Source organism: Ranitomeya imitator, chromosome 4 (genome assembly GCF_032444005.1).
Source record: "Ranitomeya imitator isolate aRanImi1 chromosome 4, aRanImi1.pri, whole genome shotgun sequence".
NCBI lineage: Eukaryota > Metazoa > Chordata > Amphibia > Anura > Dendrobatidae > Ranitomeya > Ranitomeya imitator.
The window spans coordinates 29,996,730-30,014,916 of NC_091285.1; the positions used below are offsets into that span (position 1 = coordinate 29,996,730).

General features: G+C 49.0%; 1 protein-coding gene across 2 annotated transcripts in view; it reads right to left on the bottom strand.

The window, feature by feature from the left end:
- Nucleotides 1–13,340, bottom strand: part of ABTB3 (ankyrin repeat and BTB domain containing 3) — a 202,861-nt gene extending 189,521 nt beyond the window's left edge. For both annotated transcript variants that reach the window (XM_069763450.1, XM_069763449.1), the window contains exon 1: nucleotides 12,240–13,340. In XM_069763450.1, coding sequence (XP_069619551.1) covers nucleotides 12,240–13,110 — 871 coding nt within the window. In that variant the 5' untranslated portion in view covers nucleotides 13,111–13,340. The remainder of the gene's footprint in view (nucleotides 1–12,239) is intronic.
- Nucleotides 13,341–18,187: the final 4,847 nt, after the last annotated feature.

Genomic DNA, 18,187 nt, shown 5'->3' on the forward strand with positions numbered 1-18,187 from the left:
CCTCCCAGAAACTAGATCTTCTGGAGGTTTCTCATGTGGAAGGGGTGTAGCCTAAAAGAGGGAGGCTAATAGGGAGTAAAAGGGGGGAAAATCCCATACTTATCAACTATCCTGGATTGTCCCTAAGGCTCCCAAAAGAAGGCGAGACCTCTCGCACTTATGGGTAGTGTTATCAAATTTCTTAAATCCTTAAAAATTCTTAAATGTGAAAATGGGAATAATCCCATTCTTGCCAACACTCCCTAAGACTCCTACTACACCTCTTTTTGAAGAAAAAAAAAAGGTTTCTCAAAATTGTTTATTAATTAATATTATAATTGACATTTAGTAATCTATTGTGTATAGGACTGATAAAAAGAGAGATATCCCTTGCAGGGCTTATATCAACAGTGGGACCCCCAGCAATCAGTAGGTTATCACTAATCCTGGGAATGGGTGATAATTTTCTATCTTGGTACAAACCCATTAAATTTAGTTTTTGCATAATTAGAACGTTAAAAATATATATATTCATCAGAAGCTGCTCCTAATATACTCCGAATAACTACATTTTATTTCTAATTATCTATAGTGACTACGTGTTATCTAGATAGATAGATATTAGAAAGATAGATATTAGATAGATAGATAGATATTAGATATAGATAGATAATAGATAGATAGATATTAGATAGATAGATAGATAATAGATAGACCATAGACATAAAATCACATAGAAATTAAGTGAAACTATTCTACACTCAGAAGACTGCCCGATAATATGTAGAATCCCAGTGGTCTCCTATGTGCGGGGCAGAGAGCGCTTCCTGGGGGTCTCTCAGTGCACTCTCTCTAAGCCCTGGGGCATTGGGGGATTAGAGGTGAGCTGAAATGTTGACATTCTCCGGGTCCAGTGCCAGGGGCCACATGCTTCCTTTCATGCCTGTAGCCGGGGTCTGAGGCACGTTACTCTGATAATTGGCCTGGAATTCTGAAATTTCAGACCTTGTTTATTTGTGGCGTCGATGGCTGAGAAGCAGATTTTTTTTTTTTACCCACTCGGAACTAAAAATCTATCAGAATGACATGCTGACAACAGAAAAAGGAAGCTGTTACATCTTTTATTGGGTGTTTCCGAGTCAGAATAGTCATAAAGTGAACACGCGTTACACGGGGACACCCACACACGTAACAATGGCCTGGCCGTGGTCCACACCAGATTATGACTCATGACCTCAACTTCATGGCCCCATGTGTCATTCAACAGGTCAGCCAGGACGTGAGAACACTGGGTATTTTCTAGGTTCCTTGATGTTATGGGACTTTCCTTCTATTTTTTTATGGATGTCTTCTTCATTGCCCACTGGGCTTTCCATCCCTTCAGCAAAATTTTTCTTAACACCCCCGTTCATTTGCTGAGTGTCCCTCATGACTACTCAAATGTCTGGTTGTTCAGACTGGCAATAGCTAATATATATTAATAAAATTTCACCCACACAAATTTGATAGAGATAGAACGATATTTTTATATTCAGTCATGTTCCTCAGAAAGAAGCCTACACAGAAGACAAAGAACAAAGGAGCTGAGAAAACCCTATCAGAAAAGATTGCCTTGCGCAGGCGTGTACTACGGAGGACAGAGAATGAACTTCAATCCAATATTGCGGCCAGCATGCAGCCAGCGGGTAAGGAAAGGGTGAATCAAACACCCGAAAACTCCGCCCATATGACCCAAAACCAGTCCCGCCAAATTCAGGTGACAGGTTCCCTTTAACCTAATCCAAGACCGTTTTCTCTATCATACCCTGAAGCCTACTAAAATATGTCCTCATTCGACCTATAGTTTTGTGAAGAACATCTTGGCACACATCCACCAGAAGATTGGGATGAATACCATCCAAACATCTGAGATGAGACAATATTTGTATATTGAACATTCACTCTTTTTCCTCAGATGACAGAGACACAAAGGGGCTGAGAATGCCCTACAGGAAAAATAAAAAATGGGGTTTTCCCTTGGTGTTCAATAACACCAGCCCATCGCAAGACAAGAACCCGGAACTTGTTTGTCCACCATCATCTCTCATAGTAGAAGGGACTTGACAACCTAATCAAAGACCGTTTTCTCCATTATCCCCAGGAGCCTACTAAGATATGTCGAACATTGCCCTATTCTATAGTGAAGAACATCTTGGCACACAACCATCAAAGTTTGGCATATCCACAAATATGAGATGGAACAATATTTGTATAAAGAGCCACTCGTTCACGCTCCTCAGAAGACAGAGGCTGTGAGTACTAGTAAACATGGGGTCTTCTGCTGGTGATGAATACCTCCAGCACAGTCCAAAAATAAAAAAAGACTAATAGCTAATATATATTAATAAAATTTCACCCACGTATATGTGAAAGAACGATATTTGTATAGTCGGTCATGTCCCTCAGAAGTCTACACAGAAGACAGAGAGCAGAGGAGCTGAGAAGACCTTACCAGAAAAGTAAAGATGGGGTCTTCTGCTGGGGTTGACCAACCCCAGCTCATCCCAAGACAAGAACCTGGGGCTTTTTTGTCCACCTTCCTTTCATCACTCTTAGTAGAAGGGGATCGACAACCTAACCCGAGACGCTTTTCTCCATTAAACCCAAAAGCCTACTAAGATATGTGATATGTCCACCTTGACCTATTCTATTGTGAAGAACATCTTAGCTCTCATTTTATGAGAACCTTTTGGGAGCTGGAACCCTACCAACAGTCCAATCCAGTAACGTACATAGCAAAGATTATAACGGTGCCCTTTCTCGTGTTGGTTAATACTACCAAAACCCCGAAAAACCTGGTAGAGGAGATCTTTGTTTGCCTCCATCTCCCTTCCATGTTCCTTTGGTTATTTTCTCTCTCCCCATGGATGCTACCAACCTACCAATGATGTTGTGGTCTGTCTCTATGGCACATACGCCCTTGCCCCATGTAAAAGGATCTGACTATTTAGTAACAGGTAATAGTCTTCTTACTCTTTTTGACCTTTTCATCCTGAGAAATGCTAAGTCTCAAAATAGACACCGGGGCATACGTAAGCTGGGTGAGATGGCAAAAACAGTTGAAATCAGTGAAGTCATAGTGAAGTGACTTCACCGTTGTAATTGTTCCCCATCAATGATATTTTGAAAAATCCAGTTCCACCTTTGACCCAGAGTAGAGTAACGAAAACCTGAATTTCGATTCTTCATGTGATAAGGAAGACACGATAAGGATAAGATGCCAAGAAAGTCATCCAATAGTACAACTCACAATGTTTACTCTGATCGATAAGAACTAGAGGCATTCCTAAAAGATGGATCCCGCACCACTCGGTGACAACCCGTGAATGAGACATCCATTAATAGACCGCAAACTTATAACTGAACGATGTATGATATCTCACCTACACTAATTAGGAGCTACAAAGTGTACCGCACCCATAGTGTTCACAACTGTGAAAGTAAACAAATCAGCAGCAAACACATCACGGTGGGAGGTACGTGGAGCTGCTCAACAAGTGTCAGTAGTCATTGGGCTGAAATGGACGTTCTCTTATAAATCTTATACGTCAAAAATGAATAGACCCTTTTAGTGTACAGTAAATGACAAAAGTGTAGCATTGGGTGAACCGCAGGTCAGGTGGGCACCATTAGCCCAAGGGGCAAGTGTTAGCAATATAGTCCTAATAACGGAGACTAAGGTCATACACATATGGTGGAGGAATGCGGGCAGTGATTTTTACAACCCCTTCACGACCTATGGATTTTTCATTTTTGCATTTTCATTTTTTGCTACTCTACTCCCCAGAGCCATAACTTTTTTCTTTTTCCATCTATATGGCCATATGGGGGCCTGTTTTTTCTTTTTTTGTGGGACAAGTTGTACTTTTAAAAGACACCATTGATTTTACCATATAGTATACTGGAAAACGGGGGAAAAAATTCAACTGTGGTGAAGTTGCAAAAATAAAGTGCAATTCCGCAATTGTTTTATGGGTTGTTTTTTTTACCATGTTCAATAAATCCTAAAACTGACCAGCTATTATGATTCTCCAGGTCATTACGAGTTTGCAGACACCAAATATGTATAGGTTATTTTTTATTTAAGTGGTGAAAATAAAATCCCAAAGTTTGAAAAATTGAAAAATTACTAAATTTTCCGAGACCCGTAGCGTCTCCATTTTTCAGGATCTGGGGTTGGGTGAGAGCTTATTGTTTGCGCTCCGAGCTGACGTTTTTATTGATACCATTATGGTGTAGATATGATGTTTTGATCGCCCGTTATTGTATTTTATTGCAAGGCTGTGGTGATCAAAAAAAAAATTCTGGCGTTTCGTTTTTTTTTCTCGTTACACCGTTTACCGATTGGATTAATTTACTTTATATTTTGACAGATCTAAACGCAGTGATACCAATTATGTGTTTTTTTATTATTATTGTTTTATTTTGAATGGTGCAAATGGGGATGATTTGAACTTTAAAATTTTTTTTTTTATTTTTTATTTTTTACTTTTCACTTGCTTCCTTAGGAGCTACGAGCATCTTGTTTAGGAGATCTTCATTGACGAGCACGGAGGTCTTCTGTCATGCCAACCCATCGGCGCCCACGCGATCATGTGACAGGGGTGCCGATGGACGGTGTTTGTGATGCGTATCCATTAAGTGCAAGTTAAATCAGAGATTGACAGAGGCATTTATCATGTTAACAGCCGCGGGTGGATCGCAGTTCCACCCGCGGCTGTTAGAGGCACATGACAGCTGATCAGATCAGTTGTCATGTACTGGGAAGAATGCGGGCTCAGTGCCGAAGCCTGCATGAAAGGGAGGCGGCCTATGACATACCTATATGTCATAGGTCACGAAGCGGTTAAATCCGCCATACGGTTTCATAGATATGGGCTTTTTTATTTAGTGCTACTTTTTATGGTCTTTACTTTGGGTGGGTGGCTCACAAGCTTAAAAATGCCTTAAGACACGCCCTAGAGGATCCAGTGAGCCACGCCTCCCGAGACTATAAAAATTAGCAGTAAATTGTAAAGCCCCTATCTCTGGAACCGTATGGCGGATTTAAAATAAACAAAAAGTGCAATGATCAGGGGAGCAGCGGGAATAAAATAACAGCAAAAACTGACCTTATGACAGGTCACCGTTAAGGAGAACCAAAGAGTACCATACATACTTGTAGAGCTGGGGTTGGGTTTAAGTTGTGCCTGCTTCTTGTAGAGTAGGAGGGTAACGTGACCCCTTGACCGGTTCCTACCTTTCATGTTAACTGGTGCTATACCATGTGGGAATAACTTGACAGTGCCTATTTTAAAAGACGATGGGGGTGAACCAGATCTGAGACCCCCACCCTGTTTACACAGGCTCAGTACCAGCTGCAAAGTCAGGCTCTTGGGTTAACAGCTGTGACTTTTCTACTTAGCTTCCACTTGGCACCCTTATATCGGACTACTTAGATTTTACGTAAGCCAGCCATTCTCCTAAGAGCAGCCACAGAGAGAGGGGGTGACGCTTTTGACAGCGCCGGAGGGGTTGGGCAGGTTGAACTCCAACATGCTCAATCTTTCTATCCTGCGATGCCATTGGTGGACATTCTGGTTTCTCCCACACAAAAGACCCAAGAAAATGTAAAGCTAGCTTACACATAGCCAACCTGGACACAGTATAAAACAGGGGTGGAATATGGTACTATGAAAGACAGGAATAAGATCCATCCCATAATTGATAAATGCAATTACACCAGTTTGGCCACCTCTGTCCATAGGGATGACCCCATGTACATAAATATCTCCCACCCCAGGCGTGGGGAGACATCATAGACGGCGCTCTGATAATGCTGCCGTCCATCACTGCAACAGGAACATCAATAACGTGTGTGGCATATCACATATCGATGCAGCAGACGTGACACCCAGCCTGCGACTGCACGAGCCGTGACCGACCACAGCGCTGTGTGACTGACGGGGACAAGTACTGCAGTGTGTGTGTGACACTGGCACTCATTGTACTGGCGGACTGCTGCATTGTGTGCCTGTGTGCTTCATGTCAGGCCATGGTTGTAAATGTATTATGGCTGTCATTCTGCAAATATTTGTGAGGCTCCATAGAGATCTACCAGATAATGACTGCAAATGTGTGTGCGGACACAGAATATGGGTGTGTGTATGTACATAGCGTATGTGTGTGTACATGGGGTATGTATGTGTCTGTACACAGAGTATGTGTGTATGTATGCATGCGTGTGTGTACATAGAGTATGTGTGTGTGTATGTATGCATGCGTGTGTGTACATAGAGTATGTGTGTGTATGTATGCATGCGTGTGTGTACATAGAGTATGTATGTGCGAACATAGAATATGAGTATGTGTGTATACGTGTGTGTACATAGCGTATGTGTGTGTACATGGGGTATGTATGCGTCTGTACACAGAGTATGTGTGTATGTATGCTTGCGTGTGTGTACATAGAGTATGTGTGTGTGTATGTATGCATGCGTGTGTGTACATAGAGTATGTATGTGCGAACATAGAATATGAGTATGTGTGTGTACATAGAGTATGTGTGTCTACGTGTGTGTACATAGCGTATGTGTGTGTACATGGGGTATGTATGTGTCTGTATACAGAGTATGTGTGTATGTATGCATGCGTGTGTGTACATAGAGTATGTGTGTGTGTATGTATGCATGCGTGTGTGTACATAGAGTATGTATGTGCGAACATAGAATATGAGTATGTGTGTGTACATAGAGTATGTGTGTCTACGTGTGTGTACATAGCGTATGTGTGTGTACATGGGGTATGTATGTGTCTGTATACAGAGTATGTGTGTATGTATGCATGCGTGTGTGTACATAGAGTATGTGTGTGTATGTATGCATGCGTGTGTGTACATAGAGTATGTGTGTGTGTATGTATGCATGTGTGTGTGTATGTATGCATGCGTGTGTGTACATAGAGTATGTATGTGCGAACATAGAATATGTGTATGTGTGTGTACATAGAGTATGTGTGTATACGTGTGTGTACATAGCGTATGTGTGTGTACATGGGGTATGTATGTGTCTGTACACAGAGTATGTGTGTATGTATGCATGCGTGTGTGTACATAGAGTATGTATGTGCGAACATAGAATATGAGTATGTGTGTATACGTGTGTGTACATAGCGTATGTGTGTGTACATGGGGTATGTATGTGTCTGTACACAGAGTATGTGTGTATGTATGCATGCGTGTGTGTACATAGAGTATGTGTGTGTGTGTGTGTATGTATGCATGCATGTGTGTACATAGAGTATGTATGTGCGAACATAAAAATATGTGTATGTGTGTGTACATAGAGTATGTGTGTATACGTGTGTGTACATAGAGTATGTGTGTATGTATGCATGCATGTGTCTAGAGTATGTGTATGCGGACACATAATGTGTGTGTATGTGTGTGTACGTAGAGTATGCGTGTGTGTACATAGAGTATGTGTGTATGTGTACATAGAGTATGTGTGTGGGGACATATACTATGTGTGTGTACATAGAGTATGTATGTATGTGTGTGTATATGTACATAGAGTATGTGTGTGTACATAGAGTATGTGTGTGCAAACATAGAATATATGTGTGTATGTGTGTATATAGAGTATGTATGCTTGTGTGTACAGAGAGTATGTGTATATAAATATATTATGTGTGTGTACAAAGAGTATATGTATATTGAGCATGTGTGTGTACAGAATGTGTGTGTACATAAGATTTTGTGTGTATGTATGTACATAGAGTATGTGTATGTACATAGAGTATATGTGTGTGTGCGTAGAGTATGTATGTGTATGTACATAGATTATGTATGTGTACATAGAGTATGCGTGTATGTGTGTATACCTAGAGTATGTGTATGTACATAGAGTATGTGTGTGTGTGCACATTGAGTATGTGTGTACATAGAGTATGTCTGTGCATGTGTGTACATAGAGTATATGTATGTACATAGAGTATGTGTGTATGTGCGTAGAGTATGTGTGTGTACATAGAGTATGTGTACATCGAGTATGTGTGTACATAGAGTATGTGTACATCGAGTATGTGTGTACATAGAGTATGTGTGTACATAGAATATGTGTGTAAATTGTGTATGTGTGTGTACAGAGTATGTATGTGTGTGTACATAGAGTTTGTGTGTGTACATAAAATTCATATTTGTATGTGAAGGTATATTTGTGAGTGTGTCTGCCCATAGCATGTAAGAGTGTGTGTATATGTGTACACATGTTATATATGCATAGTTATATGTGTGTGTGTGTGTATACAGGTTGTATGTGTGCGTGTATATACAGGATGTATGTGCCTGTGTACACACAATTCTTATGGGTGTGTACACAGGTTGTGTGTTTGTGTGAGTTTACACAATTTGTGTGCGTATGTTTACCCAGCTTGTGTGTTTATATGTGTACATAGGTCGTATGTGTACGTACAAAGGATGTATGTGCATGTCACAAAATGTATGTATTTGTGCACAGGATGAATGCATGTGTACACAGGTGTATGAGAAGCTGTGTACACAGGATGTATGTGTGTGTAGGTGTACAATTCATAGGTCATATTTGAGTGGACACAGAATGTATATGTGTATTCACAGAATGTATGTGCGTGCAGGTGTACAGTAGGTTGCATGTATGTGTACACAGAATGTATGTGTGTGCACACAGGAAGTATTATTATTACTATTTACAGGTCGTACATGTATGTGTACAGAGGATGTATGTGTGTACAACCTTATATATGTGTCTGTACACAGGTTGTATGTGTATTTGTGTGTATACACCTTGATGTAGGTATGTGTACACAAGATGTATGTGTGTGTACACCCTGATATGTGTGTTTATACACAGAAGGTATGTATGTGTACACCCTATGTGTGTGCACACAGGTTGCATATGTGTGTGTGTGTACACAGGTTGCATGTGTGTGTACACCCTGATATATGTGTGTGTACACAGGATGTATGTATGTGTGTGTACACCTTGAGGCATGTGTGTGTACAGAGGATGCGTGTGTTCGCCCTGATATATGTGTGTGTACACCCTGATATATGTGTGTGTACACGGAATGTTTCTGTGTATAAACCCTGATGTGTGTACACAGGATGTATTTGTGCATGTACAGATGCTGTATGTGTATATCCTCCCTGATATATGTGTATGTACAGAGAATGTATGTGTGTGTACACAGGATATGTGTGTACATCCTGATATATATGTGTGTGTACAGAGGATGTATGTGTGTGTACACCTTGATATATGTGTGTGTCCACATGATGTATGTGTGTACATCTTGATGTGTGTGTGTGTGTACACAAGATGTATGTGTGTGTACATCCTGATATATGTGTGTGTACACAAGATGTGTGTGTCTATACAGGATGTGTGTGTTCACCCTGATAAGGCCGGGGTCACACTTGTGTGTGCAATGCGAGAGACTTGCGCGAATCTCTTGCATCAATACCCGGCGCTGCCGCCGGCTCTCAGGACCGGAGTGTGCGACTGCATGTATTTCTATGCAGCTGAACGCTCTCGTCTGAACCACTGGTGGCAGTGCCGGGTATTGAGGCGCAAGTTTCTTGCATTGCACACACAAATGTGACCCCGGCCTAAATGTGTGTGTACACAGGATGTATGTGTGTATACCCCGATATATGTGTGTGTACACAGGATGTATGTGTATACCCTGATATATGGGTGTGTACACCTTGATATATGTTTGTGTACACCCTGATATATGTGTTTGTACAGAGGATGTATATGTATGTACACAGGATGTATGTGTGTGTGTATGTATAACCTGATATATGTGTGTACAGAAGATGTGTGTGTGTACACAGGATGTATGTGTGTGTGTGGGTACACCCTGATATATGTGTGTACAGAAGATGTATGTGTGTGGACATAGGATGTAGGTGTGTGTGTACACCCTGATATATTTATGTACAGACGATGTGGTGTGTGTACAGAGGATGTAAGTGTGTGTTCACAGGAAGTATGTCTGTACACCCCGATAATTTTCTGTGTACACAGGATGTATGTGTGTGTACACCCTGATATATGTGTGTGTACACAGGATGCATATGTGTGTACACCCTGATATATGTGTGTATACACAGGATGTTTGTGTGTACAGAGGATGTACGTGTGTACACAGGATGCATGTCTGTACACCCTGATATATGTGTTTACACCCTGATATATGTGTGTGTACAGAGGATGTATGTGTGTGTATACCCTGATATATGTGTATAAAGAGGATGTGTGTGTACAGAGGATGTATGTGTGTATACCCCCTGATATATGTATGTGTACACAGGATGTATGTCTGTACACCCTGATATATGTGTTTACACCCTGATATATGTGTGTGTACAGAGGATGTATGTGTGTGTATACCCTGATATATGTGTATAAAGAGGATGTGTGTGTACAGAGGATGTATGTGTGTATACCCCCTGATATATGTATGTGTACACAGGATGCATGTCTGTACACCCTGATATATGTGTTTACACCCTGATATATGTGTGTGTACAGAGGATGTATGTGTGTGTATACCCTGATATATGTGTATGAAGAGGATGTGTGTGTACAGAGGATGTATGTGTGTATACCCCCTGATATATGTATGTGTACACAGGATGTATGTCTGTACACCCTGATATATGTGTGTGTGTGTGTACACCCTGATATATGTGTGTACTACCCAGGATGTATGTGTACACAGGATGTGTGTGTGTACAGAGGATGTCTGTTTACACAGGATGTGTGTGCGTATGTGTACACCCTGATATATGTGTGTACTACCCAGGATGTGTGTGTACACAGGATGTGTGTGTGTGTGTACAGAGGATGTGTGTGTGCCTATGTGTACACCCTGATATATGTGTGTGTACACAGGTTGTGTGTGTGTGTGTGTGTACACCCTGATATATGTGTGTACTACCCAGGATGTGTGTGTACACAGGATGTGTGTGTGTACAGAGGATGTGTGTGTACACAGGATGTGTGTGTGCGTATGTGTACACCCTGATATATGTGTGTGTACACAGGTTGTGTGTGTGTGTGTACACCCTGATATATGTGTGTACTACCCAGGATGTGTGTGTACACAGGATGTGTGTGCGTATGTGTACACCCTGATATATGTGTGTGTACACAGGTTGTGTGTGTACACAGGATGTGTGTGTGTGTGTACAGAGGATGTGTGTGTACACAGGATGTGTGTGCGTATGTGTACACCCTGATATATGTGTGTGTACACAGGATGTGTGTGTACACAGGATGTGTGTGCATATGTGTACACCCTGATATATATGTGTGTACACAGGTTGTGTGTGCGCCGGGCGGAATGTGTGTATAGGTAGATGCCCATAGACTGTGTGTTTGTACACACCATATGGCGGCATGTCTCCGCACCGCCTATATGTACACAGCATGTATTATACATTTATCTACAAGTTCTACATCAAGCGACATAACAAACATCAGCGACACAGAGCGGCGGTGGGGACAGCACACTGAGCAGTATTCCATTCATTCCCCGCAGACGAGACACCCAGCGTGAGACACCTACAAATGTGTGCAGCATACAATCTGCCACCGAAAAAAAAAGCCTGGGGAGCACGGCGGCCGCCTGCATTCACGGTGCCAATGTGAGCCCACATCCCCCAGACCATCAGCATCCAGTATGAACGAGCAGCCCCCCGTGCTGCAGCCACCGCACAGACCACCAGTCCAAACCAGTGCAACCATCAATCAGGTGGGAAGTGGAGAATTGATTGACATTCGGTAACGCCATAATAAAGCAGTGGGCACTGGGAACGGTGGGGGAGGGGGTGATCCATCTCTATCCAGGTGTGTCCCCACCTGCAATGACTATGTACCATGCTGGGGGTATGGGGGGGGTCTTACAGGGTAGTTATTAATGCAGATGTGCCGGATTCCTGATCCCCCCACACAGGGACGGAGGGTGGTCTATTATAGGATGCGACTGGCCATAATCCCGTAATATATATATTTTTTCACCACCAGTCATAATAAAAATCACAGGTAACCACCAAATAAAACCCGCTCTCGGCAGCAGATCGCGGAGGGATCATCCGTCGGTGAAGGCGGTGTAACCCTTTAAATGCCACGCTTGGGTCGAAGGCCCCTTGAATATCATCGAGACCCCCCCCCTACATCGCTGCTACTACTCACCACTAGCATTTTTACCGCATATAAGGTGCTGGAACGGTTGGAGAAGACCCCATAGCTCCGAATCGTTGTTGATCGCCTGTTCTAGGGATTCTGCGGTAAAGTTTGGCACCTCGTTTTCCTTTTCGGGGCGAGGCATGGCCAAGACCCTCTTGTAGATCTCTTTGAAGAGGGTCTCCACGCAGGCGGTCAGGTAGATGGCGGAGTGTTCGTGGATCCTGAGGGCCACCCGACTGTCCACCATCCACCGGTAGAACTTCCCGACGGAGAAAGTCAAGCCGCAGCGCACCGATTTGCCCCGACTGAGTCTGTCCCCGGTGCTCATGTTGTAGAGGGACAGGGCGCCGAGGGCCGAGGCGGTGCAACCGGACGACAGCGACCAGGCCAGGACGATCTCCATGGCGCTTTGGATCTCGTACTTGGTGCATTTGGCGAATCTCAGGCTCAGGCGTTGAGCCTCTTTGGCGATCCTCACGAGAGAGCGGCTGACCAGGGTGGACAACTTGGAGAGGACATCTCGGCCGGCGGCGGCGGTGGTGGTCAGGATCTGCTCCTTCTTCAGGAGGGCTTCTACCTCCTCAAGGCTCCAGGGGACTTCCTCAAGGTCAGGCAGCCTGGAGCACTGTCCTGAGCAGTCCAGGACCTCCGACTCTTCAGCCAGGACAGTATTGACCGTGTCAAAGCTGTTGTGTCTACTGTGCATGGAGTCAGCTAGTAGCCAGCAGCGTCCTCCATGGGCGTAAGCCACCGGCTGGGAATCGGAACACAGGGACAAGTTGGAAGACCTGATGGAATCAGCTGCACCACCATAACCAGAATCCAGGGTCAAGTCCTCCAGAGTCCTCACAGCTGTCTTCTTACCTCTTCTTGCCATAACTGCACTTCATACTGCACCAGGGAGAACTGAGAAGAGGAGCAGCCGATGCAGATGTTTCTCTTAAAGGGATGACACCCCCTGAGGAAGAAGAAAAAAAAAAAGCCAAGATGCGAGATGCAAGATTCTTCTGGCTCCAAGGTAAAAAAAGGAAGAAAAAAATGCTCCAAAGTCCGATGTGACTGCGTTATTTCCCCCAGAGCGGAGCTCTGCACTGCATCACACCGAGCACCGAGAGGAGGCTGACAGGGGCGGGGCTCAGCGCCGGGGGCGGGGCCTGAGCGAGGGGACAACACTGCTCCGGCCAATGGGGAGGCAGCAGGGGGAGTGGCGGTGAGGAGAGGTGGAATGTCGGCGAGCGGCGGGGATGTGTGCGGGGAGCACGGCGGACCGGGGGGAGTAAGAGGAGCAGGGCGGACCGGGGGTGTAAGGGGAGCACGGCGGACCGGCGGTGTAAGAGGAGCACGGCGGACCGGGGGTGTAAGGGGAGCAGGGCGGACCGGGGGGTGTAAGAGGAGCACGGCGGACCGGCGGTGTAAGGGGAGCACGGTGGTGTGGGGGGTGTAAGGGGAACAGGGCGGACCGGGGGGTGTAAGAGGAGCACGGCGGACCGGGGGTGTAAGGGGAGCACGGCGGACCGGCGGTGTAAGAGGAGCACGGCGGACCGGGGGTGTAAGGGGAGCAGGGCGGACCGGGGGGTGTAAGAGGAGCACGGCGGACCGGGGGTGTAAGGGGAGCACGGTGGTGTGGGGGGTGTAAGGGGAACAGGGCGGACCGGGGGGTGTAAGAGGAGCACGGCGGACCGGGGGTGTAAGGGGAGCACGGCGGACCGGCGGTGTAAGAGGAGCACGGCGGACCGGGGGGGTGTAAGAGGAGCAGGGCGGACCGGGGGGAGTAAGAGGAGCTAGGCGGACCGGGGGGAGTAAGAGGAGCAGGGCGGACCGGGGGGTGTAAGAGGAGCAGGGCGGACCGGGGGTGTAAGGGGAGCACGGCGGACCGGCGGTGTAAGAGGAGCACGGCGGACCGGGGGTGTAAGGGGAGCAGGGCGGACCGGGGGGTGTAAGAGGAGCACGGCGGACCGGGGGTGTAAGGGGAGCACGGTGGTGTGGGGGGTGTAAGGGGAACAGGGCGGACCGGGGGGTGTAAGAGGAGCACGGCGGACCGGGGGTGTAAGGGGAGCACGGCGGACCGGCGGTGTAAGAGGAGCACGGCGGACCGGGGGGTGTAAGAGGAGCAGGGCGGACCGGGGGGAGTAAGAGGAGCTAGGCGGACCGGGGGGAGTAAGAGGAGCAGGGCGGACCGGGGGGTGTAAGAGGAGCGCGGTGGTGTGGGGGGTGTAAGGGGAACAGGGCGGACCAGGGGGTGTAAGGGGAGCGCTGCGGATCGGGGGGTGCGCAGGGAGCACGGCGGACCAGGGGGTGTAAGGGGAGCACGGTGGTGTGGGGGGTGTATGGGGAACAGGGCGGACCGGGGGGGTGTAAGGGGAGCGCTGCGGACCGGGGGGTGTAAGGGGAGCACGGCGGTGCGGTAGGTGTAAGGGGAGCGCTGCGGACTGGGGGGTGTAAGGGGAGCACGGTGGTGCGGGGGGTGTAAGGGGAGCAGGGCGGACCGGGGGGTATAAGGGGGGCGCTGCAGACCGGCGTGTGTGCGGGGAGCACGGCGGTGCTGGGGGTGTAAGGGGAGCAGGGCGGTGAAAGGGGAGCAGGGCTGTGTGGGCGGTGAAAGGGGAGCAGGGCTGTGTGGGGGGTGTAAGGGGAGCAGGGCTGTGTGGGGGGTGTAAGGGGAGCAGGGCTGTGTGGGGGTGTAAGGGGAGCGCTGTTTACCGGGAGGTGTAAGGGGAGCACGGCGGACCGGGGGGGTAAGGGGAGAACGGCGGACCAGGGGATGTAAGGGGAGGGCTGCGACCGGGGGGTGTAAGGGGAGCGCTGCTTACCAGGGGGTGTGCGGGGAGCACGGCGGACTGGGGGGTGTAAGGGGAGCGCTGCGGACTGGGGGGGGGTGCGGGGATCACTCTGCGGACCGGGGTGTGTGCAGGGAGCGCGGCGGACCGGGGGGTGTAAGGGGAGTGCTGCGGACTGGCAGGTGTGCAGGGAGCACGGCGGACCAGGGGGTGTAAGGGGAGCACTTCTTACCGGTGGGGGGTGTAAGGGGAGCACGGCGGACCGGGGGGTGTAAGGGGAGCGCTGCGGACCAGGCGGGTGTAAGGGGAGAATAACGGACCAGGGTGAGTACAGAGGGCTGGGGGTGTAAGAGGAGCATGGTGGACTGGGGGGGTGTGCGGGGAGCACCAAGGGCTCTCCCAGTCCTCGGTGCTCCCCGCACACACTCCCGTGTAAGGGGAGAATGGCAGACCAGGGGGGTGCTGGGAGGACTGGGGGTGTATGGGGAGCACAGTGGACTGGGGGGTTAAGGGGAGCACGGCAGTGCGGGGGGTGTAAGAGGAGCACAGCAGACTGGGGGGGGTGTGGAAAGCATGGCGGACGGGGGTGTGCAGGGAGCACGGAGGACCCGGGGGTGTAAGGGGAGAACAGCAGACCAGTGGGGGTGCGGGGAGCACGGTGGACTGGGAATGTAAGAGGAGCACAGTGGACAAAGGGGCGGAGGGTCATAAGAGAGAACGGTGATGCGGGGGGTGTAAGAGGAGCACGGTGGTGTGGGGGGTGTAAGAGGAGCAGGGCGGACCGGGGGGTGTAAGAGAAGCAGGGCGGACCGGGGGGTGTAAGAGGAGCAGGGCGGACCAGGGGGTGTAAGAGGAGCACGGTGGTGTGGGGGGTGTAAGGGGAACAGGGCGGACCGGGGGGGGGGGGGGGTGTAAGGGGAGCGCTGCGGATCGGGGGGTGCGCAGGGAGCACGGCGGACCAGGGGGTGTAAGGGGAGCATGGTGGTGTGGGGGGTGTAAGGGGAACAGGGCGGACCGGGGGGTGTAAGGGGAGCGCTGCGGACCGGGGGGTGTAAGGGGAGCACGGCGGTGCGGTAGGTGTAAGGGGAGCGCTGCGGACTGGGGGGTGTAAGGGGAGCACGGTGGTGTGGGGGGTGTAAGGGGAGCAGGGCTGTGTGGGGGGTGTAAGGGGAGCAGGGCTGTGTGGGGGGTGTAAGGGGAGCAGGGCTGTGTGGGGGTGTAAGGGGAGCGCTGTTTACCGGGAGGTGTAAGGGGAGCACGGCGGGCCGGGGGGTGTAAGGGGAGCGCGACGGACCAGGGGGTTAAGGGGGAGAACGGCGGACCAGGGGATGTAAGGGGAGGGCTGCGACCGGGGGGTGTAAGGGGAGCGCTGCTTACCAGGGGGTGTGCGGGGAGCATGGCGGACTGGGGGGTGTAAGGGGAGCGCTGCGGACTGGGGGGGGGGGTGCGGGGATCACTCTGCGGACCGGGGTGTGTGCAGGGAGCGCGGCGGACCGGGGGGTGTAAGGGGAGTGCTGCGGACTGGCAGGTGTGCAGGGAGCACGGCGGACCAGGGGGTGTAAGGGGAGCACTTCTTACCGGTGGGGGGTGTAAGGGGAGCACGGCGGACCGGGGGGTGTAAGGGGAGCGCTGCGGACCAGGCGGGTGTAAGGGGAGAATAGCGGACCAGGGTGAGTACAGAGGGCTGGGGGTGTAAGAGGAGCATGGTGGACTGGGGGTGTGTGCGGGGAGCACCAAGGGCTCTCCCAGTCCTCGGTGCTCCCCGCACACACTCCCGTGTAAGGGGAGAATGGCAGACCAGGGGGGTGCTGGGAGGACTGGGGGTGTATGGGGAGCACAGTGGACTGGGGGGTTAAGGGGAGCACGGCAGTGCGGGGGGTGTAAGAGGAGCACAGCAGACTGGGGGGGGTGTGGAAAGCATGGCGGACGGGGGTGTGCAGGGAGCACGGAGGACCCGGGGGTGTAAGGGGAGAACAACAGACCAGTGGGGGTGCGGGGAGCACGGAGGACTGGGAATGTAAGAGGAGCACAGTGGACAAAGGGGCGGAGGGTCATAAGAGAGAACGGTGATGCGGGGGGTGGGGGGGTGTAAGGGGAGCATGGGGGACCGGGGGGGGGTTAAGGGGAGCAAGGTGGTGCGGGGGGTCATAAGAGAGAACGGTGATGCGGGGGGTGTAAGGGGAGCACGGCAGACGGGGTTGTAAGGAGCATGGCGGAAGAGGGGTGTAACGGGAGCACGGCGGTGCGGGGAGCGTATGGGAGAACGGCGGTGCAGGGGGTGTAAGGGGAGCATGGTGGACTGGGGGGTGTAAAGGGAGCATGGTGGACCGGGGGTGTAAGGTGAGCATGGTGGACCGGGGGGGCGTAAGGGGAGCTCAACGGAACGGTTGGGGTGTAAGGGGAGCACGGCGGAATGGGGGTGTAAGGGGAACACGGTGGAACAGGTGACGCTCCTCGGCCCTTTCTTGTCGGCCATTAGTGGGAGGATTTCTCCTGATTCATTCTGTGACTTTTTCAGAATTTTCCCAACAAATCTCACAAAGAAACGTCTATAAATAAAGCTCCCGACTGTGATCTTGTGTCACCGGCCTCGCGGTGCGACTACGTGGAAATAGTAAATTCACATAATAATCTGGAAATAGCGCATCTATATCAGATAATGTCTCGCGGTCGGAGTCTCATCGAGATATTTTCCGCTACCGAGGTCCCGGCCATTTAGAAATTCTACAGAAAATTATTTTTTCCTTAGGTTCCTTTAGAAATCTTGGCCTATTTTTTTTTTAACCTAAATATGGCCCCTCTATGTAAATTTAGAATTTTTATCTAACTGGGCGTGATCCTCAACTCTGGGCATTTTCTTGAAGACCACTCCCATTTGGCTAACAAGACTAGATTTATACACAGCGAAGAAGGGGCCGTATCTCAGGAACGGAGAGGAGCAGGAACAAAAGAAAAACAACGCCGGATTCAGGAGAACAGCGGCGTTTACACCAGGTAAAAAAAAACAACATATTTTTGGCAAGTGGATATGAGACATTTACCAAACCTTCAATTTCCCTTCAGTTCTCCAGATTTAGTATTGTGCTTTTTGAAAGTTTAAGCTCAATTTCTGCCCACCTTGTGTGAATGACAGCTCCTCACTGCCCCTCCTCCCTGCTGCTGCTGAAATCTCCCACT